The following is a 26,319-nucleotide window of genomic DNA, read 5'->3' on the forward strand; positions in this document are numbered from 1 at the left end:
AGCAATGCGTTTAACTTTTGTTACTGGAGTATAAAAGAAATAATATACATTATACTTAACCGCTTAAATTATTAAGTTGGATTAGTTTTTTTTAATATGATATTAAAGTTATTAGGTTCAATTAACTTTTTAACATAGTTCCTGATTGATCAAGTAATCACGGGTTTAAATTTCACCACTCTCTTTTTATTTAATAAAAAGTAAGCATAAGATAGTGTGAGTTCGTACAAGTTTTAAGCTTAAATATCTTTCACTTGAGAAGATATGTTAGAAAATAATATAAATCATATCTTGAAACTTTACATAATAAGTCAAGCTATTATATTGAATTGGTTTTTTAACATGGAGTTTAAAAAACTCACAAATTATAACTTTTTATAAGTTGAAATTTTAACTGTAATTTAAAATAAAAAGACAGATTTAAACAATGAAAATTAAAAAGGACAACCATCCTCATTTTCATTATTATTTGTTTTTAAATGATTAACATACAGAGAATGGTTGACCTTGAAGTCTCAAATTCTACTATAAAGAATCCATAACTTTATCGTCTTTGGTCCTTTCCTATGCCCCAGCTGGCTTTTCTCCCCATTGCTTTTTGTGCATTATACACTAATAAGAAAAAGAAAACAAGGCTCGCCGAGAACCAAGCCTCTCTTCAGCTCGTGAGAGAACACATTCCCAACCTGAGGACCCTATGCGTCCCTACAAGGTTGGCTTCAAGCCTGCAAGCCATTAATGGCGAGTTTGAGTGGCAGCAATGGCAAGGAGACAACATCAAAAGAGTGGAGGAATTCTAGTTGTCTTTAATTGATCACATGCTTGATAACATTTTTTCCCAGAAGATGCCTGCTCATGTGGCGTATACTATAGCTAACCTCAATAGCCAGGCCTGGTGTTGAAATAAGCTTGCTAGCTTATTTAATTTAGAAATCTTGATGCCACAGAAGATTATCATTTTGATGAAACATGCTGATGTGATGGATGAATTTTCAAAGTTATCCTAAAAATAAAATCTTGTTCTGATTGATGTATAAGCTGTCCGAAAATAATCAAATGTATCTTGAAGGTTGGAGAAGAAAAAAGAGTAGTCCTCCCAAGTTTTTGATCTAGGTCATCTTAATTCATCTACCAAGATCTTAAACATGTCTGCATGTTTTTCCCATCCTTCAAACTCGTCCTCTGTAAATGGCTGCCGAAAAGGACCCAAACAACCTCAAATTGAAAGTGTAAGGTCGTTGTGTTCGAAATTCTCATGGACTGGTTAATATTTGTTTCGTTTGCACAGCGAACTGCGCAGTAGACCGCACAAACAAACAAACAGTTAAGCATGAAGCATGCCTAAAATCATGAAAGGATCAAAGGATGCATTCTTGCAAGTACGAGAGTTTTCAATCTTTATATGATTTATACGTATGATTCAGTTTCCAAATCACCTAGACATCCCCAAGCATACATCAGTCGAGCCCTACATAGCACCAGTCCATTCCCAGGATAGTGGGTTTGACTAGGAAGGTAAGTAAAGAAACGATACGAAAACAAAGACATCCACTAGGTCTCACTATAGCTGGTGATGATATAATTTTCTATTCCATGTTGTTTGAACATTCTAAAGCTCAAACCTGTCACAAACAGTGCACCCTGTCGCTTTGATCTGTGGAAATTTGACAGGGGGGATGGATGTGGAAGATGTCTAGATTTCAAGGTCCAGGGAAAGAAGAAATTAAGGGTCGTAATTGGTGTGTGATGAAATCTCAGAGGTCATCCATGACGTGCATATTCCCATGAAATTAAATCCTTCTGACATGGGATTATGTAGCCGTTTGAGCCCAATTTGCTGCCGTGATTGCTGCTGTTAACCCATTTATCAACAGTAATAATATGCTAGAATCTCTATGTTCTTGTCTCGGGCATATAAAATTGCCTTCCAATCACTTCGGACTTTATGCAATTATTTATCTACTTACTCACCTTTTCGTTGTATCACCGATTTTACCTCTTCAACTTCTTTTATTTCCAAAATACAAACCTTTTAACCATCTAGGTGATGACCTAGTGGTAAAAGCTTAGTACCAAGAGGTTTGCTCCCTCTGTGGTCTCAGATTCGAGCCCTGTGGTTGCTCATATGATGGCCACGGAGGCTTACATGGTCGTTAACTTCAGGGCCCGTGGGATTAGTCGAGGTGCACGCAAGCTGGCCCGGACACCCACATTAAACTAAAAAAAAAAATACAAACCTTTTTCTTTTTATAAAAAACCTGCAATTTAAAATTTAACCCGAGTTAGGTTTTAAATTAAACAAGAAAAAATTAATTTGATAAAATTTGATTGACCTGACTGAATTTTTAATGTCCAGTAAACCTGTCAAGTCAACTCTAATAATAAAATGCTATTATTTTAATAAAATAATTAATTTAGATGGATTTGATTATCCAAAACCCAATTTCTTTTTAAATCAGTCTATAAATTAAGTTCGATGACTATAATTCATACACGCGTGACAGTTGCTAATGGTTTTCATTTTTTTTTTGCTTTAAATACAGCATAGGCCAATTGTGCTGGTGGAACAGGGGTAATTGGTAAAAACTTAAAACTAGCTTTGATTATAGGTAGAATTTGCACTTGAACATTCTAATCTCAAGAGCTATTAACCATGAAATTCTTTATAATTGGATCATTGGCTTGTTTGGGGGTAGCTAAACTAGAACCACAAGCTCGAGAAATGAGCTTTGATTGACAGTTTAAAGGCAAATTCGCTAAAAAAGATTGATACATTCATAGAATTGGTATCTTAAATTGGTTTTTCGAATCCTTTTTGTCATTTGATTGGTGGATCCTACTGATTAGTCTCGTTAAAGATCCTAATATCAATGAATTTAGTGTGATCCTTTGAGGAAAAGAGCAGTGGGGATGGAGCCATGCTTGGTGCACTTTTATGAAGGAATTATACGTTCATGACTACGAGATTTATAATTCCACAAAACGCAAAGCCCACCGACAGTTAAAATCAGGTCACCTGGGTCATGTCACCTGGGTCATGACTACGGCAAGGCCCTTTCTAACAACAACAACAACATCTGGACGATGGCACCATGTATCCTTCTGTCAGGGGCCTGAACGAAGAGTGATGAATTAATGGAGGACCCATGTAAAGTTGTACGAATGCCAGTTCTCAGCCAGGCTGGTTCCTGCAAATGCCACAACTAAAAACACCTTTCTCAAGGCCCATTCTACAGGATTGCACTCATGCTCTACAACCATTAATGGGGGCTCTCCTCCTCTCTCATCTGCTTAACAACAACGATGATCGTCTACTCCCAAGCCTTGCTAGCTGTTCTTGCATAATTACAGCTCCTAAGGTTGTCGTGGGAAGTTGCTGTCTTGTGCTGTTTCTGTGGTATCCAACCAATAATGAGGCTGGAAGTCTTTAGGGATTACACATGTTCATATCGCATGACAGCAATGTGGTCAACCTGTGGACATATAAAGGTTTTCTTGGACCATCCGAATCTAAAAATTGCAGGTTCTATCCTAGCATACAGGAAAGAGGTATACGCCGATAGCCTTCTTACCTTGGTAAAGATGTATTTTAGTAAAGAAAATTTATTATCCAAGGTTGATTTAGTGTGATTTTGTCGATTTGACAAATTAGAAAATAATAGAATAATAGGTAAAACATAACTCGATTAAAAAAAATTCAAGCTATATTTTTTTTTTATAAAATATATTAAGATAATAATACATGGGTTAATTTAGGTAAATTTTAGTTTTAAAAAATACAAAAAAAAACAAGAAGAGTTAAAAGTAGCACTTCAGATTTCCAACAAGGCCTCTTCGATCATTCTAATGGTAATAAAATTTTAATATATCAATATTAAAAATAAATTCTAAAAATAAAAAAAATATTATTTTAATATATTTCTAAATAAAATATATTTAAAAAAATAATCATTACCTTAATATAATAACCGGAACCTTTTTTTTTTCCCAAGCACCCTTTTCTTAAGGCGATTTCTTTTCAATTGTGGCTTGTTTGCAAAAATTGGAACATGAATTACATGTTTAATAATGGTTTTTCTTAAGAGAAAATCCTTGTTGCTTAGAACACGTTGCAGGCTCTTTAAGCTCTTGAATTTACAAGAGAATATTATAAGAACCCACAAGAAGAAAATATGAGAAAACGATCATTGAAGTGATGAAAGAATAGAAAGAAAAATATTTAGATTGCATTAAATTAATGCTACAAATATAGAAGTAATAAAAACATGTTTATGACAATTTAAGACTGAGATAAAAAAAATAAAAAAATATATATTTTGAATAATTTTTAAATAAATTTTTACCATTTCATAACAGAAAAATAATAAAAAAAATACATTCCTTTCATCTCAGCCATCTTTATTATTTCATCTCGTGATAATAATTACTATCTTGTGAATACCTTGGAACAAAATTAAAAAAGAAAAAGAAAAAGAAATATGTACTTGAAAATGGGTTCTAATAATCTCTCTCTTAAACTACATGGCATAAGGTGGGAGATGTTGGTCCATTTAGATGTGATGGACATGCCAAGCATTACACCTGGACTCGCTTAATCCACCAATTCAGCTTGTTGTAGGTAGGGCCTATGTAGAGGTACGGAAAGGCCCAGCCATCCTCCTCCTCTTTAGATCCGTTTGTTTCACCTAAAATATTTTATCTAGATTTTTATGTATTTATTCTTTACAGAAAAAAAAACAAATTAATTAATATAAAATATTTTACATCAATCTTGTAGTTCATTTTCTATAAAATATTTTTATTTTATAAAATATTTTAAGAATAGTAATTCATTTACAATATTATCTAACTATTTTAATTGTTATTTTCATTTCACTGCCACCACCACGATAACTTCATTATCATCTTCTTTCCTATCATTACTATATCACCACTTTCCTCTTCCACCGTCATCATTTCATCATCACAATAATTATCTTTTATTTCTTTTTAATTATTATTATCTTTTTTTTTCACCACCACCACCACCATAACTACTATTATGTCACCAAATTTGCCACCATGTTTACTTACAATTAATAATTTTTATTTTTTTTTATTAATATGGATGTTCAATCTAACTTGCGCGTATCTCGACTAATCCTACGGGTCCTGAAATTAACGACCATGTAAACTTTCAGTAAAGATCGTATTAGCAACAATATGGCTTGAACCTGACACCACTTCGATTAAAAAACTCTTGAAGGTGGAAAACTTGGATGAAAACATGATTGAGAAATTGAACTAAAAACCCGTGGTGATTTTATATGGGGAAGATCAAATTGAGGAATTCTAATTAATAGGCAGGAAACATAAATGAGGAAATTGTTTTCTTGGAATCAAGAGGTAGTTGAAGGGTTGAGGTTTTCCTTTATTAATTAATTATTCAGTGAAAAATGTCGACATTTTCAGCAAAAAGTCCCAGAATCTTGATGTACGGGAAAAACTATGCTGCTTGCTATGTCCATGGAATGAGCACATAATGTTCTCATTATTACAATGATTGACCTAGCCCTAGTTTCTCATAAAACCCATCCACTACCCCTTGTTTCTTTGCAGACACTATCTCTTCTTGTTGGTTCATGCTAGCTATCTGCATCATCTCACAGTCAACAATCAAGTCCATAAATGGTGTGCCAAGCTCGACGCTTATCAATGTCCACATTGATGAGTGTAATGCTAAGGAAAAACATTAGCTTTTTTCAAGATCTTGCGCTCCTCTTGCTGGATGTCATCTTGCTTTCTGTGTCAGCTATCCGATACAACTCTGCCTTGCACTCTAGGCGTTCTAACACTGCAGTTTTCCGCAGGTACTCCCTTACGCCATCAATGGCTGCTCGACATGATCGTTGGTTACTTCTCTAGCTACCCTTTCCTTTTTCTGAATCGTTGTTAATTAATTTTACGTTGGTTACTTCTCTAGCTACCCTTTCCTTTTTCTGTATCGTTGTTAATTAATTTTATTTGATGTGAGTTCGTGGTTAAATATATTTTCACTTATGTGTAAGCACATATATTAAATTTGGGCCGTCCGACCTGCCCCCAGCACAAGCTAGGTGTTAAAAAAAAAAATCAACCTTGAGTTAAACTGGTTTATTCAGTTCATCTGGTCAAATTTTATTCAATAGATTCAGTCAAAATCTCCTAGAAAATTTGCTATTAATAAGGATAAATTCTTTATCCATACAAATTTTATTGGTTATCTCTTAGTGGAATTAAAATATTATCAATAAATCTTTACAATTTCAATAACACTATCTTGTTTAATTACTTTTGTTTACTAACTTAAAAAAAATATTACTTCAATATTCATTTACATAGACAAAACTTAAAGCTCTCGAGTTGTGAAAAAACTAAGAGGAAAAATGAGCTTAAAATTAAGGAAACTAGGGTGAAAATTGAGATGAAGAAAAGTGTAATTTTTTTTCTTGTAAAATTGCATAGAAAAAAAATTTCTTCTTTCAAACTTCTTTTATATTGGATTTTGAAACCAAAACTAATATGGAATTAATTCCGGTAATTAATGGAATTAATTCTCACTATTATTAACTTTAATTACCCTCTATAAAACATAATAATTTTAGCTTTAACTCAAATGTTTTTTGTTTTAAATAAAACTAATTAGGTTGAATAAGAAGATATAAACCCTAACCCAAGCTCAAAATAGATTGGTAATTTTTTTTTCATTAAGGTTGATTTTAAACAAATATTTTACAGTAAATCTAAACTTAGAACATGAGGTCCAAGCGAACATGTGTGGTCTAAACCTAAAATCCACTTTGTTTAGGTCATATTCCTCTAGAAGCTTTTGTGTTTTTTGGGCTCAATTTCAACCCTTTAACTTCTCATTATATAAATTACAAAAAAAACCTGTATTTTTTGTATATATGATAAATAGTTTTGAGTTTCATAAAAACATGTCAATCAAATATTCTCTGAGTTTAATTTTTCATTCATTCATAATTTATTTTAATAATTGTCATTTGAAGAAAATTTGTACTTTGCAATTGATAATCGGAGACACTTTTCCAATTCAGAAATTCTCATGGGTGGATAAATTAATTGAAAATTTGAATTAAAAATTCATGATGAATCACTTCCAGAATTTGGATACTACCCATTATTTCATTAGTATTTAGACACAGATTTTATCAGAAAAACAATTATCGATGGAATTACAAACTGTACATGGTTGCTGAAAAACCTATCGTCGGTGGTTTTTATTTTGTTGATCATTTTATCAGTAATATAAACACCGATGAATTTATAGATATAAATAAATAAATTAGCCAAACAAAAAGAATTTACCAGCATCATTCAATCGGTAGTTTCATTGATGAGTAAGGCATATCGCTGACAGAAAAGACAGTTTGTAATTCCATCGATGATTGATTTCGAATTACCAATGAAATTAATCACTAGGTGATTTACAAATTGTGAGTGATAAAATCATGTAATTTTTCTTTCAATTCTCTATCACTCTCTAATGAGCTTAGTCGGTAAATCTACCTGTAGTTACAAAGTCATGTAATTGTTTTCCAACTCTTTAACAGACTTAATTAATTCCATCAGTATTCTGTTTAATATTAAAAAAAAAAAAACAAACAAAATAGAAAAAATTTAAAAGAAATAAAAAAACAAATATTTATTACTAATTTAAAAATTATAAATTTAAATATAATTTTTTATAGAGGATAAAGATATTTAAAGATTTATTTGATTTTGAAGAATAATTCAATGTTTCCGGCTCCTCTCATGTTAAAGGCAAAAGGATAAATTATGTTGATCTAACATGGACCTTTCACATTAAGCCCCCGTTTGGGTTACATCCAAATGAAGATTTATCAAAATTTAATTTTTTTATTTAAAATTATTTTTAATATACTAATATTAAAAATAAATTTAAAAAAATAAAAAAAATATTATTTTAATTTATTAAAATAAAAAACATTTTAAAAAACAACTATTTAAGGAACATTTAACCTTCCGTTGTTTTAACCTGCTTTGTTTTGTTTTTTTATTTGTTGTCTAATAAATTTTAGACCGAATTGAATATATGAATGGATCATCTAGACTGTTAGCAATCAAATGTTACAAGAAATCTATTCATTGTGTCGTCTAAAAAACACCACAAGCTCCTCGATGAACAACAAAAAACAAATCGAAGATATAGATGAATTTTAATGATTTGTAAGAGTATTATTGTGTGATTCATGGTTTTAGATGGTGAAATAAGTGATAGAAAATGCATTCTGCTCTTCGAAATGAATTCTAGTGGAGTGCAATTGGGATTTGTTAAGAAGATTACCAGGGTTTTTCCAACCAAAGAAAGAAACATTCATGCAAATTATTTAAGTAAGAACCCAAAGAGAGGTTCCCAAGAGACAACGAGCGGTTGACTCATCGTTAACTAAGTCCTAGCAAATTATTCAAGGTAGAAACCTATTTATGCATTCATAGTTTTTCACTCAAAATGTAAAGCATATGATCAACCAGTAGGACCAGCTTGTGAATGACCGGATAGACATCTATATCTACATTATAGCTGCAGACTTCACATCTTTGACATTGTGTAATCCATCGCATCCACAAGGAAATCTGCAACCAAAAGGGTACCACAAGATGATAAGAATGGCAACCAAGCTGGTAATATACAGTAGATAATGGTCGTCTCCGAAAGAAACGAAAAAGCTGTACCTGCATCTTCTTTAGTAAAGCATAGCGGAGGTGTAATTCTAAAAACGTTGCCATAGAATCCGCCTTTCCCAATCAAGACCCCCAGTTCTGTGATGACAAAAAAGGCCTGTTAGTGACTAGAAGTTGGTTCAAGAGGTTAGCAGGACGATGGGATGAGAGGAATATCTACCTTTCATCTGCTCCATTACATGCAGAGTTTCAGCCTTTGCTGGAGTTTTCTGTTGGCGGTCAGTTACAAGTTCAACACCGAGCATCAATCCTTTTCCCCTCACATCTCCAATGACTGCAGACAATTATGGAAAAAGCAACCATTGATAGCAATATAAAGAGCAAATACCACCAGAAGAGATTCTTAAAAACCATATTGCTTAACCGCTGATGTCGAAACGAAACGTTAAAAAAACTTAAATATAGTTAAAAATTAAGGTATTTAATCATATGAGGATGTGTTATTTCAAAAATGCACATTAGACATATCAGAAAATGCAAGGTGTTTTTCAAAAGTGAATAATTGTTTTCAGATATTTTTTTTTTATTTTTAACATCAATACATCAAAACTACAGAAAACACTAAAAAAATACATCAATTTAATGCCGTTTCATGCAAAACACACTTTTAAAACGTTCCCAAACACGGTAGAAACACAACGTCAAACAACATAGAGAGAGGTGTTTTTTTTACTTAATTCAGGTTGAGGTTTAATGATCATTATGTTTGATAGCAGCACAGAATAACATGTGAGGCAACTTACTTTCATATTTATCCTTGAGTTCAGTCAGTCTCTTTTTCAGATGGGACCCCACCACTAGTGCATTTTCCTGAAGATTTTCTTTCTCGATCACTTTCAAAACTGCCAGACCCGCAGCGGTACATAAAGGATTTCCTCCAAATGTGTTGAAGTAACAACGACGAGTCAAGACTTCTGCAATTTCGGGGGTGGTCACCACAGCACCAAGAGGAATGCCATTCCCAATCCCCTGCGTATGTCAGTCAATGATGAAAAATAAGTTGACACGCAAACCCAGCTTATTATGCGAGGACAGGTAGGCATACTGAAAAATCTATGAGGCAAATCTGTATGTATCCAATGGGACTTGTCTAAAGATGTGCCTAAAGAATTGTAATGACAAGTAATAAGAAAACCTGGCATGAAAGACGAACATCTAATACCAGGAATTGAAGATATGATCATCCAAATACAATTGCCAATGTATGAAGCAGCTGTTTTTGTATTTTCCAGCCAAAGACAGAAAGGAAATGCCTGAACCAAACAGGGGAGGACTAACCTTTGCCATTGTCACAATGTCAGGAACAACACCCTGGGCCTCAAATCCCCAGAAATGACTCCCCGTGCGTCCAAACCCAGCCTGAACCTCGTCAGCAATACAAAGGCCTCCTGCTTTCTTGATACTTTTATAAGCCGCAGGCAAGTAATCCGGGGCCAATTCTATAATTCCTCCCACTCCCTACCACAGAAAATATTTCTGATAAGCATACTCAATGGTGTCTCACCAAAGATAATAAGATGTTAATCAATAAAAATCAGAGTAGATGATGATCACCTGGATAGCTTCAGATATAAATCCAGCAACATGACCAGAAGTCCCAAAGTCAATAATATCTTGGACATCTTTTGCATACATCTCTCCATCTGAACCGAATACTCCTCTGTATGGATCTGGGTTCAATGCATGATGGACTCCACTCTGATCACAAAATGGAATTTGCAATTACAATTTATGATGAATACTGACATGCAAATGGTTAAGCATGGCAAGCAGTGATTTGAACAGCACATTATTTGTGGTTAAGTTCTTCCCAGAAACCACAAAGTGACAGAGAACATTACAATAAAATCAGCACTTTCACAATACTCCCTTCAGTAAGGCTCTGACAGGACAATGGCCTCAACATTCTGAGGAAAGTGGATCAGTGGATGGATGACAAAAGTGAGCTATATTGATAACTTCATAACTTGAAAGAACAATCTCCACAAAAAAATCTACTCTCTCCACATTATCAGAAGTTATGAAGTAACAAATTATACATCCCATGACTATTGACAAGTTACCCACAAACAGGAACATTGAAAGTGAAGAACAAATTTAATACAATTAATTATATTAAAGACCTCCAATAATTCAAGATTGTGGACCCTACATTTCCATTTATCAATATTTCCTTTCATCTCTCCTAAATAACCAAACATAATTTGTTTCTCCTTTCCACTAACCTTTATTTCCTTATTCTAAAAAAAAAAAAAAATACAAAATCCTTTATTTTTCTTAACCAAAAATTGCCAAACACACACCCCCTTGACAGCTTCCTAAGATTGCCACTAGTCCACAGTCACCGCCTAACTTCACATTGAATTGACTCCATAAAGCTTGGGGTCATCATTTTGGATTTTTCAAAGAAACAAACAACATTCAACCACAAAAAAGCCCATAATTTTTCAAGAAGATTTACCTGAATAACATTAAATTTCCAAAGAGACTGTGCTGTAGCCCCCATAGTCCCAGCTGCATTCCCATGATAACCATTCCTCAACGATATTATATCTTGACAACCCGTATACAATCTTGCTATCATCAACGCCAGTTCATTCGCCTCCGTCCCGGAATTCGTAAAAAACACCACCTATACATCAAAACCATGTGCCAATGCGGGCGCTAACTAGTTCAGCTGGAAAATCTATTAAAAAAAACCAAAATTCCCATTAAAAGAAAAACAAAATGAACCCATGATTTTTTTAATTTACTTTAAGGTTTCCAGGCATTTTGGAGGCTAAGGCCTCGGCGAAATCAGCAATGACATGATTGAGGTAAAGAACAGTAGAGTGCTGTATACGGTTGACTTGTTTGACAATTGCATCAACCACGTCAGGATGACAATGGCCGCAACACACCGTAGCAATACCTCCAAAACCATCAAGGTATCTACGGCCGTTCTCATCGAATAGATACTGCATCTTTCCATCAACCACGTTTAACTGCAAAGAATTCAACAGTATATTCCATCAAAATCAATCTTGAATATTCTTAGATTAAAAAAAAACATAGAAAAAGACAAGAATCCCATGTGGGACATCAGCCGAGACCACGATTTCTGCTTCAACTAGCAGTTCTGTCCGAGATTTATCACGAGAAAACAAAAAAGAAGAGAAATGATAGGGTGTGGTGCAGACTCACGGGTTTACTGAAGAAGTGAAACAAAGAAGGGCTGAGATATTGTTTGCGTTTAGCCAAGATTAGGTCGGCGGAAGGACCAGTGTAAGGAGGAGGGGAATAATCGAATGGGGGTAGTTTGGGAACAGGGATATCATTATCATGAACGGCGAAGGAGGTTTGTTTTTGGGCAAGTTGAGAGAAGCAGCGATGAGAACGCAGAGAATTTGTTGACGATAATACCCTTTTGGCTATAAATCTCTGCATCTTTCTTAGCTGCTGCTTCTAATTGTAAATCCCCTCTCTGTCTCTCTGTCTGGTTTCTTTATAGAATACTTGGATGCGAGAGAGATGGTGGTTGGTAAAGTGGAGAGGACAGAGCGGAGCTTTATATAGGAGCGAGGGAGGGACGGAGGGAGGAATTATGTGCATGTGTAGTGGTTTTTTTGTCATACTGAGGAAAATGGAAATATCAAAGGTTAATGGAAATATTTTTTTATGAAATTCATTACAAGGATTGCCAATGGCAAGTATATTGTAAGGTTGTGTTAGATATTATTATAGTTTTTAAATTATAAAATATTTTTAATTATAATATTAATAAAATAAATTCTTAAAAAATTTTATATTAAAATATTTTTTTATGTTAATACAATACCAAACAATCATGTATCCATACAAAGAAATATTATTTGAATATATCTATAAATAGAATTTAGCTCTTGCTTACTATGAAATTCCGGTGAAAAATATTATGATATTTATATTCACATCAAAAGATATTATCAGCATGTGTAGAAATCAAAATTTTTTTGTTTGTTTGTTAATGGAGCTCATTTAATGTAATAATATCACATCTTGCATAAGTTACTGACTTTGATTTATTATTGGAATTTCCAATTATATGAGTTTTTTTTTATCAGTGATTTTTACGGGTTAAAAACATTGGCCGGCAACTTGACACAGCCAAGAAAAGGAGATAGTTATTTTTTAAAGTGTTTTTTATTTTAAAATATATTAAAATAATATATATTTTTTTATTTTTAGAAATTAATTTTTGATATCAGCACATAAAAAAATCTGAAAAAAAATAAAGCAATGAAAAAAAATAATACAAAAAACTTTTAAAGTTTTTCAAAAACATTTCTAAACATAGAAATTTTTATTTTAACATATCCATGAATGGAATTTAATAGCTAGTCATTACCGGAAAAAAAAATGTAGGTAAAAATATTATGCTTTTAACATTCACATAGTATTTATACTAAAATTAAAGCTTAAAATATATATATATATATATATATATATATATATATATATATATATATATATTTTATTTGAGGAAATCTCATCTCCTGAAAAGCGTATTTTGTGAGCTCAGATGAATAAGTAAAATCTCGGCTATTCTAGTCTCTTATAAAAAATGCATACCTTGACTCGAACTCGAAACTTACTATATAAATCTCAAATCTTTTATCATCACGCTACATAACTGGAGAAACTTAAAATATGTTCCGTCAATTCAGCTAATTCAATGTAAATATAGCGCTTCATCTGAAAGTCATTGACTCGAAGTTATTATTGAAATCTCAAATTAAATGAGTTTTTTCTTTATCATTTCAAGCAACTCATTGGAACCCACAATGCATGAAACTGGAAATCTAAATGATATTCCGTTATGTAATTTATTTTGAAGGAAAAATAGATAAAACAATACGAGTGAAAAACGAGAGATAGTGGAAAATTATTATAAGGTGTGAGTGGGAATAATTAAATTATTCTTTTTATAAGTGTTATTTTCCTTCTTTTTAATTCCTTGTATTTATTTCTTTTTCCAAAATGGACCGTGTAACTACAATTTATTTAATTATTCTTCAACTACCATAACATATTTACATGAGATATTTGTATATATAAATAGAAACATTATATTAAATTAAATGCTAAGATATCCCAGTAATTTAATTGATTGAGAAATGTTGATAATATGTTAATATATACCCATGCCATTAGTAAAATATAAACACAGTTGAAGTGAAGAAATAATTAATAATTAATAAAATGAACTAAAAATAAGTAAAGTGTAAACATGGAAGTCCAAAGTGGTGCCATGCACAATGTAACACTGATGGGGACGTAGAGTAGAGTGCGCAGCGCGCACCTAACACAAGTTTCACGTGTCAGCCGTGCCGTAAACAAATTAGGAGCATGCCCAGAATATTGAGCGGAGAAACCCAGTTTGGGACTCACAGCCAGAAAGTATTCTGACTGTCCAATATTTATAGAGAAAATCATGAAAATCAAGTTGATTTTATGTTGGCTAGGGTTAATATCAGTAAGTTTATTAATATGGTGATTTCGTGTTAAAATTCAATGAAAGGTTATGAAAAAGGATTTTTTTGTGTGTGAATATATCAATTAAATTAATATTATTAAATCATACCCGACTCAATATATTAACTTGATGGTTTATTGATTTGACTTTTAATTGTGATTGGTTTTAAATTAAGTTATATGAAAACTGATTAAGTGAGTTAATTGATTTAAATTTCTTTAAAAATCAACATAATTTATAGAGAAAATCAAGTTAATATCAATAAGTTTATTATTATGATGATTTCGCTAGAAAATTCAATGAAAGGTTATGAAAAAGGATTTTTTTGTGTGAATATATCAATTAAATTAATATTATTAAACCATGTTCGACTTAATAGGTTAACTTGATGGTTTATTGATCTGACTTTTAATTGTGATTGGTTTTAAATTAAGTTATATAAAAACTGATTAAGTGAGTTAATTGATTTAAATTTCTTTTGAAATTAACCTGTTCTAGCTTTTTATGTTTTTTTTAAATAATATAATTTTAAATTAACCTAAGTAATTTATAATCCAAGTCTTTTTGTTTAAAATAAAATGAAAAGAGTGCAAGGAGGTGCAAAACATATGCAATAGTCATTGATTTTTAATGAGGTGATGTTTTGGTTAGGTTTCTTTCACCTTTCAGAATCATTTTTTCGTGGTGAGCTTTTCTTAGCATTAATAAAGTCGGTTTCTCTCCCAATGAAAAATCCATACAAATTCGGACCATTAATTCTAGCAAAACTGGCCAATACAATGTTCATGTGCCATGAAAGTGGTGGCACCGCCATCAAGCATCGATCACAGTCATTTTTGGTGTCCATTCACCCCACATAACACCTCTTGATGTGTAAAGATGACATGAGAGTCTCATCATCGACTAATTCCCATTTTCAATCCATGACAATTTTATTCAATGCGTTACAATTTGATATCATCTAGTTAGATTGGATTTATTAATATCTGCCAAGTAAAGAAAGTCTTTCACTACCTCAATTACCTTAAGTTGAAAACAAAATCCCTCATGAATAACTACCAAGTCAAATGATGGTAAAATTTGACAAATTAAGGTGTTTCCACCAAAAATTAATGATCTACATAGATTAAGAACACAACCCCATGTATCTAACAAGATAAATATAGGGTTTAATGTATTTAACCTTTCTTTGGGATCAATTACTTCGAGTTATTATACATGTCGAAGGTATAATCAACGACAAACTCATAGATAAATACAGGGTTTAAATATGTATCTAACCTTGTTTTATGACCAGATACTTATAGTGATGATACATGTTGCGGGTATAATAGGACCTTAATTGCAAGAAATTAGGGACAAAATCGTGGATAAATGTAGGGTTTGATGCATGTAGCATTGATTTAGGACCAATTACTTCTAGTGATCATGCATGCCAGGGGGTATGATAGGACCTTTAATTAAACTTTGCTAATGAATGCTGATTAAATACCAGCCACATGGTGCTCAAGAGCTATAAACAATGGAAGTCTGTGGTCATTGCTTGGAGTCACAAAGGGAATGCTACGCAATCAAAACGACAACAATGTATATTTTTTACAAGAAAATGATGAAATATATGATCCAAGAACTATAGAACAAAATGGCTTTCAACATCGGATGATGACATCTTGTATGTTTTGCCTGGTAGGATTTCCACATCCCTCTTGTTAATGTCATCACATTAAAAGCCTAAAAGAAATCAAAGCTTTATGTTGATGTAACACGCTCGTTTGCTATTGTGTTTCCATAACCATAGTTTGCATTTAAAATCATGTTCTTAAAAAAATAATAATTAAATTTTAGTGTTTTTCAAATCAAAATTAAATTTATGTTTGATATGGTGATAATTTTTGCAATTATTATGTAAAAAATTATAAATTACAATTTTTTTAATTATTTTTTTTAAAATTCAATATTGATTAACCAAACATTTTCAAACACAACACTATAAAATAGATTAGCTTAAAAATATATTTGTTTACAAGATGCATCACGCTGCGTACGTTATTAACGAACATAATAATATAAATATATTAAGGTTTTAAAACCATAATTTTAAAAGGAGATATTAAACATCTATTTTTTACTTAACCTATGTTTTTTTTTGTTTTTTTAATTTAACCATGGTACCAAACCAAGATGGTAGCTAGAGTACACTCTTTCCATTAGAAGGGCAATAATTGAACGAGAAGAGCCTCTTCTCGAAAGATGCCTGCATACATAGAGACACCCGAGTTGATGTGAAAGGTTAGCAATATATCCACCATGGACGATATAATAGAGGCCACCTATGCCAAGTAAATGATGTAAAGAGATAGTCCAATGAGGGCTCTCTCGTTGTAAGATAGCCAAATTAGATAATAGTTTTGAGTTGTGCAAAAAATTACTTTTGATTGAATTATTTTCCTTGTGATAATTATAATAGTAATTCTTAAGGATGTAAAAGCTCTTGTATTTGATGATTTTTTGAATTTTTTTATAATTTTAAATCGTTTTAATATATTGATATTAAAAATAATTTTTAAAAAATAAAAAAAAATATTATTTTGATAAATTTTCAAGAAAAAAAACAGTTTAAAAAATAATTGTTATTATATTACTTAGTAACCCTTGGCGTGACAATATATTAAAGGGTATTTTTTTTTTAAAAAAAGGTAAGGATACATTATAAGTATAAAAAAGGAGAGAAAATAAATAAGAAAATAAATAATTAAATAATTAATAATGATTCATGAGATTGAGGAGACAAACTAAGAATAAATATAGCTATACAAGTCGGCATGACTTAGAGGTTACGTATCCGACTTCTTTTACTAAAATAGATTTAATTACTTCAATTTATTAAGTTATTATGTAATAAAGGGGCACTATCCTTATTATATAGTTTAAGATTCAACAACAAATAATTTGAGGGATAGTTTAATTAATTAGATTTTAAATTTATTTTTATAATTATTAATTGAGGGGTATTTTTACTATGAGTTTGAGTCCTCTCAAAATCATTAGAGACTTACATCATCGTTAACTTCAGAACTCGTAGGATTAGTCGAGATACACTCAAACTAATCCAGATATCCACATTAATAATAAAAAAAAATCAACAACAAGCTTTTCCATGAAAAAAAAAAACTTATATTTTAAAATGAGGGTAAACTTTATTATTAAAAAAATCAGTCTTAGAAGCAATAATAATTCCTCTTTGAAGAAAAAATCAACATAAATTTTATAAAGATAAATTCCAACCCTCATTAATCGGCACAAGACCATAACGGAGATGGTCGGAGCCTATCTACCATGCAAAATCCAACCTCACCACCTTATCTTGCTAACCCAATAATGCCTTGCAGACGTGGCTTCACTAATATTTTATATTTTCCAGCTCATCTTGATTTGACTTCTGACATGTTAACATTATCAATGTGATGGGATGGCTTTGGATCCATGAGTGGTTTGGAAACGCATTTGAAATTTTGTTTTTATTTTAATTAATTATTATTTTTAGATTATTTTAATATATAAAACAATTTTTTTAATATATTTATAAATAAAAAATATTTTTAAAAATAATCACTCCTCTGTTTTCAAACACCTTCCAAAACTATGTTCGATCATGTTGGATTTATTGTTGGAGATGAACTTGAACACACTTAAAAAAAAATAAAAACCCTATGAAGTGATCAGTTATGTCTACTGAAACGTGAAACAAAAGGCATAGACGACACGTACTAACAAGCAAGATGTAATAAATTCATGTTCAAGTATGTGTTGACTAATATAATGCGGCTTAACTTGTGACAAATATTCTTGATTATTGAAGCCTGGATTGATTCATCACCATAGCAGATAGGTCCAAAGATTCTTGGCAGAAGTACTTAATTATTTAAGAGATTATATATAGCTTAACGATGACCATCCAACTTAATATAAACAGAAATCGTAGTTCATGACTTGGAAGTTTTAGACTCCTCACATGCCTTGCTCCTGATCCAGTGTCTGAATTTCAGGTCCATATCTCGTAGTCAAATTGCAAACAAACTCTGTCCTTTATATATATATATATATAGATATAGGATTCTTGGTGAGACAACTAGGCATGGCTATCCGTGACTTGTTCATTCATATCTGCTATTTTGCTTGCTAAATTTGACAGGAGTAAACAATCTCAGGTGCAAAACTGTGTAGAATACGAATTTATACAATCTATACCGGTAAAACAAGAACTAAAATTTGTTACAGATGAAAAGGTAAGACTTGCAGTCCGCTAAGGGTAGATGAGAGGGGAAACATGTCCAGAATGTGAAGCACAGATTAAGGTTGAAGGTTTCTAGTACTGTCTGAACGTAAGATTGAGACGGCCAGGACGAAGCCTGGTTTCTTCAATTAAAGCCTTGGGGGCAGAATTTGGGATTACAGATGTTACGCCATGAAATATATGTCTAGACTTGCCACCAAATATCAACACATCTCCTGATTCCAATACAACTTTATCTGCCTTGTTCACATCCCTCTGATCCCCATAGAGAAATTCTGCAGAATCCCCTACTGAGAAGGAGACAACAGGCAATCCTTTGTCAAGACTCTCTGAGCTTTCATCACGATCCTACAAATGTAAAAGCCAAGATGAGTGTAAATATTGTCTTAATGCCCCTTTTGATGTTTATATATACAATAAAAAAGAGTATCTGAAAAGGTTTTGACAACGCTCATGCAATTGCCAGTAACAAAATTGCAAAATTGGCAATTCTTTTTCCGAGCAGAGCCTTCTATAGTTCTCTTCTTACTTAAAAATTGAGCCCTCAATATTTCTCCTCTTACTTAAAAACCGACTAACCAAATTGACATAACCAGGGTGCTGGACACATGAACAAACTGATGCAGAAAGAAATTCAGGACCTTGTGTTTCAACCAGAGCTTTTTTAAGTACTTAGCATTACCACCAAATGAGCCTCTCATGGCTTGAGATGTGTGAAAGAAAAAGGGTGATGCAACCTTTTTTGAATATTATACGTCAACTAGCAAATCATCGTAAATTCTCTCTCTAAAAATTAAGTCCAGAAAATTTAAAGAAAACACAATTGTGTTATAGTACAAATTCACCAAAAAATCATGGAATCTTTTACAATCTCAAACAATCCTAGGACTTCACTAACTTTTTCATGTCAATGAAGAACGATGTATACTCAAAGCCTGGAAATTTGAGAATATAAACTTATCACTGAAAAATAATTATAATAAAAAAAACCTCAATGTCTGTGCTCAAAGTTTATGCAAGAGGATAAAGTAACATATAACAGTTAACTACATACCTGATGGAGCCCAAGCCGCCCGTTGGTTGTGTAGAAGTTCACGATGCATATGTCTGGAGACATCGTGGGAAGCATGTCTTCCACATTGCTTAATGTACAGACCTTAAGCACGTCTTCCACATTGCTTAATGTACAGTCCTTTCCTAGAAGACCATGCGCATCTTGAATTGCTGTTTCAACCAACTGATTAAATTCACGAGGAATACAAGGAGGCTTACAACCGTCAGCTGGGCTTCGATCTTCATATTTTCTTGTCTCAGGATCCCAGTTCAAACCAAGACACATCATCTGCAGACGAAGCTTTGCTCCATTTTTGTAACCAGGCCTATAAAATCCCCCAGGGCCCAGACCAATTTCTCGGCAAGTCTTCACCATTTCAATCTGAAAAATAATAATAGCTTCAAACTTGATAATATGCAATTACAAAAAATGGTTATTAATAATGTGTGAAAAATAGAAAAAAAAAACGTGTAAAAGATCTATTACTCTTAATGAATGAATATTAAATGTGAATCAATTTTACATTTTCTTCTTGTCATCCACCAATTGATGTTCACGGTCAGACAATTGCATTTTCATCAGAGTCAGTTGATCAATATTGAGAACGCCCTAATGCGGATAAATGCTGATCAAGTCCAATTTATTGTCAAACAATACAGGCGGCTAGAACATGCTTCTCATCATGGTTGCAATCAAAATCCAAAAGCACTTATTAGACAAGTAAAAGACATCATAGTTTTCAACTGCCAATTCTAAACTGCAAAAGTAAAAGCTAGCTATAAATTAAGGAGTGCATGAACACTAAGAAGCACCTGATCACCGAGGGAAATATAACGTTTTAGAAGAACCATCCCAGGCCGCAACACTCCTTGTCCACCACTCTCTTCAATGGGATGTTCAACATTTTCCTGATTTTCCTCCATTTCCTGCAAGGACTTCAAAACAGCAGAATCTCTACTCCCAGAAAGGCAGATATCAAATGGTGCAACATGATTGCCACCTTCATCAGGCTTGCGATAACTCTGGCCAGATTTAGATCTTTTAACATGAGCAGGAATGTTCTTGTTCCCGAATTTCGATGAGTTACCATCCCCACTCCTCTGCTCTGATCGAAGATCAATTCTACTTCTCCTTTTACCGAAACTTCCATGCCTAACACCTAAACTATCGCTACTAGTTTCCACGGCACCCCTACATTCTCTCCGATCAATACAATCAGGCGAAGGCCTCAACTTGATGCCAGCTCCCCCTGCAAAGTCTCTACCTTTTTAATTTCTAATTACCCAAAACAATAATCATATTTTTTCTCTGCATGACATTTCTCCTTCTTTTACATATCAAGAATCGATACATAATCCATTCAATCCAATTTTTGGGTTGTTATCTACATTTTTATAGCTTCCTAAGAAAAAATCAACCTTCCTCAATTCTTAAACCTTAATCACGAAAACCCATGTGCTAATTACAGAACAAAGGGAATATTATCTATATAAAGACAAGCTTTACAGAACATCATCAGAAAAACATCAATGTTCAGTTTAGAATTTAAGAAAATAGATACAAAGACTTGTAGAATTACCTCTACCGGGCATTGAATCTTCACTTACGCTGTCTTTTCCACCATTCATCTTTCTGATTGAGAGAAGCCCAGAACAAATTTGGCGGGAAATGTAGGGCACAGGCACTGGTGATGTCAATAGTAGGAAAGTTTTTGCTTTAATTAGACGGTACATAAAGACCATGAGTGCTGGTTTGGCTCAGCAAGTAGCCACCAGCAGCCAGACAGGAACCTGGGAAAGACGAAGAGGAAGCGGACCTATACCCAAGCAGCTATTCCAACCAGTGTTATTAAACCCAGCCCGGCGGGTCGATCCGGGACCCGGTGGCTGGATCGGTCCGGGTTTACTAAAAGACCGGCTAGGACAACAGCCCGGTCAAACCCGGGCGACCCGGCGGGTTGACACATGACCCGGGCGAACCCGGACGAGACCCTGTTTTTTTTTTTTTCTTTTCAAATGTGAGATTTGAAACCCATTAGTATATAACTATATATACTCTATGTTCCCAAAAAAAAAGTCATGTTTTTTCAATGTGGGATAAAATACCGTTTGGTTTAAATATTTCAACTTAAAAGCATAACATAATATCTTTTCTATGTGGGATTTGAAGCCCTTTAGTATATATACTCTATGTTCCCAAGAAAAAAATCATATTTTTTCAATGTGGGATTTGAAACCCATTAATATATATACTCTATGTTCCCTTAAAAAAAATTATATATTTTCAATGTGGGATTTGAAATCCTTTCTCGTATATATACTCTATGTTTCCATGAAAAAAAATTATGTTTTTTCAATGTGAATTTAAAACATATTAGTTTATATACTCTATGTTTCCAAAAAAAAAGTTATGTTTGTTCGATGTGGAATTTCCAACTAGTGTGTTTGGAATGCATGAAAATCAAGTTATTTTAAATTTTAATTTTTTTTATTTAAAATAATTTTTTTATATTTTTAAATTATTTTAATATATTAATATTAAAAATAATTTTTAAAAATAAAAAAATATTTTAAACCATTACTTACTACTACAATTACAAACACACTAAAATGCCCCCTTTGCCTCTTCAATCTTCAGTTTTACTATTAATATGTATTTTAATAGCGTTAATTGTTAATTTTTAGTTGTTTGTAATTATATTAAAATAATATATATATTTTTAATTTTTTTGAATTTTTTTAAAATAATATAAAAATATAAAAAAATTAATTTGAAGTGAAGAAAAAAAAATCTTTTAATTTTTTTTAAAATATTTTTAAAATATAAAAATAAACATACTCTATAAAAATAATATTTAAGATTGTTGTAATGATTGCTTTTTAAAATATTTTTTATTTTAAAATACATCAAAATAATATTTTTTTATTTTAAAAAATTTATTTTTAACATTAATATATCAAAATAATATAAAAATATAAAATATTTAATTTAAAATAAAAATATTTTTTAAAAATATTTTTTATCCGTAAAAATAAACAAACTCAAGAAAACAACGTGTGGTTTTAAGGTTATCGTTTTTGGCTGCAATATCCAGCTTCTATTTTTTTCTCCTCATCCGAAAATTGATATGATAATTTATGTACATTAAATTTATGTATATCTCTGCCTGGTAAGATGTATTTTGAGACTAATTTATATGTTAATTGAGGCTTAAAGAACTTTTTTAAAGAAATTTAGAGAAAATCAATTAATTTTTCTATGGATGAACGCTAAGATTTAAATAAAAAACAATAAACAAAAAACAAATCAACCCCTTAAAAGCATGTTTCGTAATTATGGGATTCATTTTTGTTTCTCAAGAACATTTAAAATTTTAATTCCTAATAATTAAGGAGGGAGTATTTTTTTTATCAACCTTCTCAAATATTTATGATGCAGAAGACTGCTATTTGTAAAATTATACATGCTCATACATATGGGCTATGTGTGCTAAATTATATGGGAAAAATCCTGTTTATCGAGATTCATTGCATTGTGAATTAGAATAGTACTAAAAACAATCATTGTTCAACAAAACTCATTGCATTGCGGATTGCACATTTGGTAGGGGCATGATGTGCTGCAGCCCTAGACACAGACACCTGGCACAAGGGTAGTAATGCCCACCCACAACGAGTTCTAAAGCTGCAGGGGGGAGAGGTTGCGCCTCAGGCTGCGGACACCTGACGCTTCGGCTTTCATGCCCTGGCGCTGGGGCCAGACCCACGAGCTTGGCTGCTCACCCAGGCCAGCGGGTCTGCTGACTTGCGCACTGGGTCCGAACATGGACCCCCTTCTGTTGGGTCAGGCGTCCTAGCCCAAATCGCTTGGGTCTGGCCACCGAAGGACCCAAACACCAACCTCCTTGGGTTCGGATACAGAAGGATCCAAACCCCCTGGGTCCGGACACAAAAGGACCCAAACCCCAAACCCCAAACCTATTGGGTCCTGACATCGAAGGACCCAAAGCCCAACCCCCTTGGGTCCGGACACAGACCCAATCGCCTTGGGTCAGGGCACAGACACAAATCCCAACCCCCCTTGGGTTCGGACACGGACGAACCCAACCCTCTTGGGTCCAGACACGGCCCAATCCCCAACCCCCGACCCCTTTGGGTCCGACCATGGATCCAAACCCTCGAACCCTTTTGGGTCCGGACACGGACCCATCCCCCAACCCATTTGGGTCTTGACTCGGACCTTACCCCCAACTCCTTTGGGTCCGGACACGACCCACCCCCAATCCCTTTAGGTCATGCCACAGACCCAAACCCCAAGCTGCTTGGGTTCCGCCAAGGACCCCACCCCTTGGGTTCGGACACAAACCCAACCTCCTTAGATCCGAAGACGAACCCATCCCCCAACCCCCTTGGGTTCGAACTCGGACCCTACCCCCAACCCTTTTGGGTTCGGATGCGGACCCAACCTTCTTGGGTCCGAACGCGGATCCAACCTCCTTGGGTCCGAAGACAGACCCATCTCCCAACCCCTTTGGGTTCTGCCACACACCCAACTCCTAACCCCCTTGGTCGGAACCCGATTCTGTTGGGCCAAGCGTCTAGACCCACGGTAATGGGTCCTGATGAAGAACCCAAGAGCATTGGGTCTAGAGGCAGGACCCAATGTTCTTGGGTCTTGGGTTTCTAAATATTATCATTTGTCTTATAAATATTATTATTTTTATTATAATTAATAATATTATAATTAAAAATATTCTTGTTTGTATTATACATATTATTATTTTTATTATAATTAATATTATTAATAAAATAATTAATAAATTTGGAAAAATTATTATTATTATTATCATTAATAAATTTTAAAAAATACTATTATTACTATCGAAGTAAAACCATTATTTTTTTAAAAGATTAAAAAATATAATTCAAAATATTCATATAAAAAATATAATTATTTGTGTTATAAATATAATTATTTTTCTTATAATTCAAAGTATTCATAAAAAAATATTATTATTTTTATTATAATTTTAAGTATTAATATAAAAATTATTATAATTTATGTTATAAATATTCTCCAATCACGTATGTCTTTGCTCTTCCAATGTCTCTACAATATCAATATTTTTCACACAACTCATTCTATTTTGTATCTAAGTTTTGACCAACAAAATATTTTTTTCTCATAGAATATTGACTTCATCACACCTTTAGTTTCTATTATTTATCTAACGTTGATTTATAATTATAACACCATTATATATATTTTTTTCATAAGTCCGTGACAATGCGCGGGCATGCCATCTAGAATCCAATAAAACAATTCAAGTTTCTATTTTTTTTAAATTTTTTTCAATTATTGATGTCTTATGGCAGCATGATGCATCAATAAGTCTATATTTTCGTTGAATTAAAAGTAAAACATTCGCATCATAATTAATGACCCTTGTGAGAATTCATATTTCTTGGTTTGAATTTAAACTATAAAACAGAGAATACACTTTATTAATCATTACAGTTTCTCAAATTAATAAAGATTTTTTTATAATAAAAAAATATTTTTTAAAAACAAGCCTATTCGTATATAAATAATCTTAAGAACATATTTTCACCCACATTATCAAATATATACCTCCTGTTTTTTGAAAAAAACATAAATTCACTCTAAATTATCTATTTATTTTTTATTTCTATATTCATTCCTGCCCCTTTAATCTAATATATTTATATTATTTTTATTCTTAAACACGAAGAAAACAGATTTATAGGACTGTTAGATCAAACAATCAAATCGCGCATAAAAATAATGATAACGTGGTTCCTTTGTAAGGTTTTTACTATTTAAACAAAATCTTGGTGCTGTGCAGAATTCAGTGTAAGCAACATCATAAAACCGGGCCTTCATGTACAGAGCCTCCGGCATACTCTCACTCCACTAAAACCCCAAAATGATATCTCCAAGAACACACCATCATGGAAACCTGCAACTTTTCCTCCGATTGCTGGGCATGGCAGCAGCAGCACTTGTGAAATGCTGATACGCATTAGGGCATGGCATCATTCAAACGTGAGAGCACTGTCAGCACACAAACCACTTTACAAATGGCTCATCTTTCATTATTACAAGTTGCAAGCACCTTTCACCACTCTTTCCAGAACCCACTCAAAAAGGCTTTTTGAGTCCCCCTGCGCACTCAGAGCAGATTGCAAGAAGCAATCGATTTACCCAGCAAAATTGGATAAGTCTGTGTCCCACCTTAGAATCCGTTTTCCTTTTATAAAATGAAAATGATGTATAGATAAACTAATCACAAGAAGATATTACAAAAATAGTATGAATTTCATACCCATGTTTTAGATCCTGTTTGGATTCTTTACTAAAAAAATCAGAATAAATTTGTTTTTTTTTTTTAAAATCAATTATAATTTGATCGTAAAGATTAAATTGAATTTTTTAAACTCAACGGTGACCGGTGAGGTTTTATAAATATTATGTTAAAGTATTATTTGGAATTGTTGAAAACATATTAAAATAATATATATTTTTTATTTTTTAAAAATTTATTTTTAAAACTGACACATCACAATAATATAAAATTATAAAAAAAATATTAATTTAAAAAAAATAAAAAAACTTTTTAAACATATAAACAAAATGGAGTCCAGGTCGGTAAAAGTACTAATGCTAGGATGAAATATCATCATAATAAGACACTCCTAAAACCCTCTCACA

The 26,319-nt window shown here is 32.6% G+C and overlaps 2 protein-coding genes across 3 annotated transcripts; both read right to left on the minus strand.

The window, feature by feature from the left end:
* Positions 1-8,352: 8,352 nt before the first annotated feature.
* Positions 8,353-12,272, minus strand: LOC7460426 (alanine--glyoxylate aminotransferase 2 homolog 2, mitochondrial). Its single transcript, XM_002323619.4, has 9 exons — positions 11,929-12,272; positions 11,499-11,729; positions 11,207-11,377; positions 10,300-10,443; positions 10,024-10,203; positions 9,489-9,714; positions 8,906-9,019; positions 8,737-8,823; positions 8,353-8,637 (listed from the first exon to the last, which is right to left on the minus strand). Exons 1-9 carry the CDS (start codon positions 12,169-12,171, stop codon positions 8,594-8,596), a joined length of 1,440 nt encoding a protein of 479 aa, XP_002323655.3. The 5' UTR covers positions 12,172-12,272; the 3' UTR covers positions 8,353-8,593.
* Positions 12,273-18,448: 6,176 nt separating this feature from the next.
* Positions 18,449-21,428, minus strand: LOC7488769 (uncharacterized). 2 transcript variants are annotated; one of them, XM_024587328.2, is made up of 4 exons: positions 21,173-21,428; positions 20,400-20,836; positions 19,588-19,968; positions 18,449-18,881 (listed from the first exon to the last, which is right to left on the minus strand). In XM_024587328.2, the coding sequence occupies exons 1-4, from the start codon at positions 21,327-21,329 to the stop codon at positions 18,606-18,608; spliced, it is 1,251 nt and encodes a 416-aa protein (XP_024443096.1). In that variant the 5' UTR covers positions 21,330-21,428; the 3' UTR covers positions 18,449-18,605. The 2 variants fall into 2 exon arrangements, with proteins under 2 accessions (XP_024443096.1, XP_006374042.2); XM_006373980.3 differs by having other exon boundaries at positions 21,167-21,428.
* Between the last annotated feature and the right edge of the window lie 4,891 nt (positions 21,429-26,319).

Source organism: Populus trichocarpa, chromosome 16 (assembly GCF_000002775.5).
Source record: "Populus trichocarpa isolate Nisqually-1 chromosome 16, P.trichocarpa_v4.1, whole genome shotgun sequence".
Taxonomy (NCBI): Eukaryota; Viridiplantae; Streptophyta; class Magnoliopsida; order Malpighiales; family Salicaceae; genus Populus; species Populus trichocarpa.

What these genes read in the sequence shown, in the direction of transcription:
- LOC7460426 (XM_002323619.4), bottom strand. Translation starts at nt 12,171, where the DNA reads ATGCAGAGATTTATAGCCAAAAGGGTATTATCGTCAACAAATTCTCTG. An exon ending in GGAAATTTAATGTTATTCAG is followed by an intron (nt 10,444 to 11,206) that starts GTAAATCTTCTT and finishes TTTTGTGATCAG; the next exon opens with AGTGGAGTCCATCATGCATT. An exon ending in ACTCAAGGATAAATATGAAA is followed by an intron (nt 9,020 to 9,488) that starts GTAAGTTGCCTC and finishes AATTGTCTGCAG; the next exon opens with TCATTGGAGATGTGAGGGGA.
- LOC7488769 (XM_006373980.3), bottom strand. Translation starts at nt 21,329, where the DNA reads ATGGTCTTTATGTACCGTCTAATTAAAGCAAAAACTTTCCTACTATTG. An exon ending in AGATTCAATGCCCGGTAGAG is followed by an intron (nt 20,837 to 21,166) that starts GTAATTCTACAA and finishes GAGACTTTGCAG; the next exon opens with GGGGAGCTGGCATCAAGTTG. An exon ending in ATATTTCCCTCGGTGATCAG is followed by an intron (nt 19,969 to 20,399) that starts GTGCTTCTTAGT and finishes ATTATTTTTCAG; the next exon opens with ATTGAAATGGTGAAGACTTG.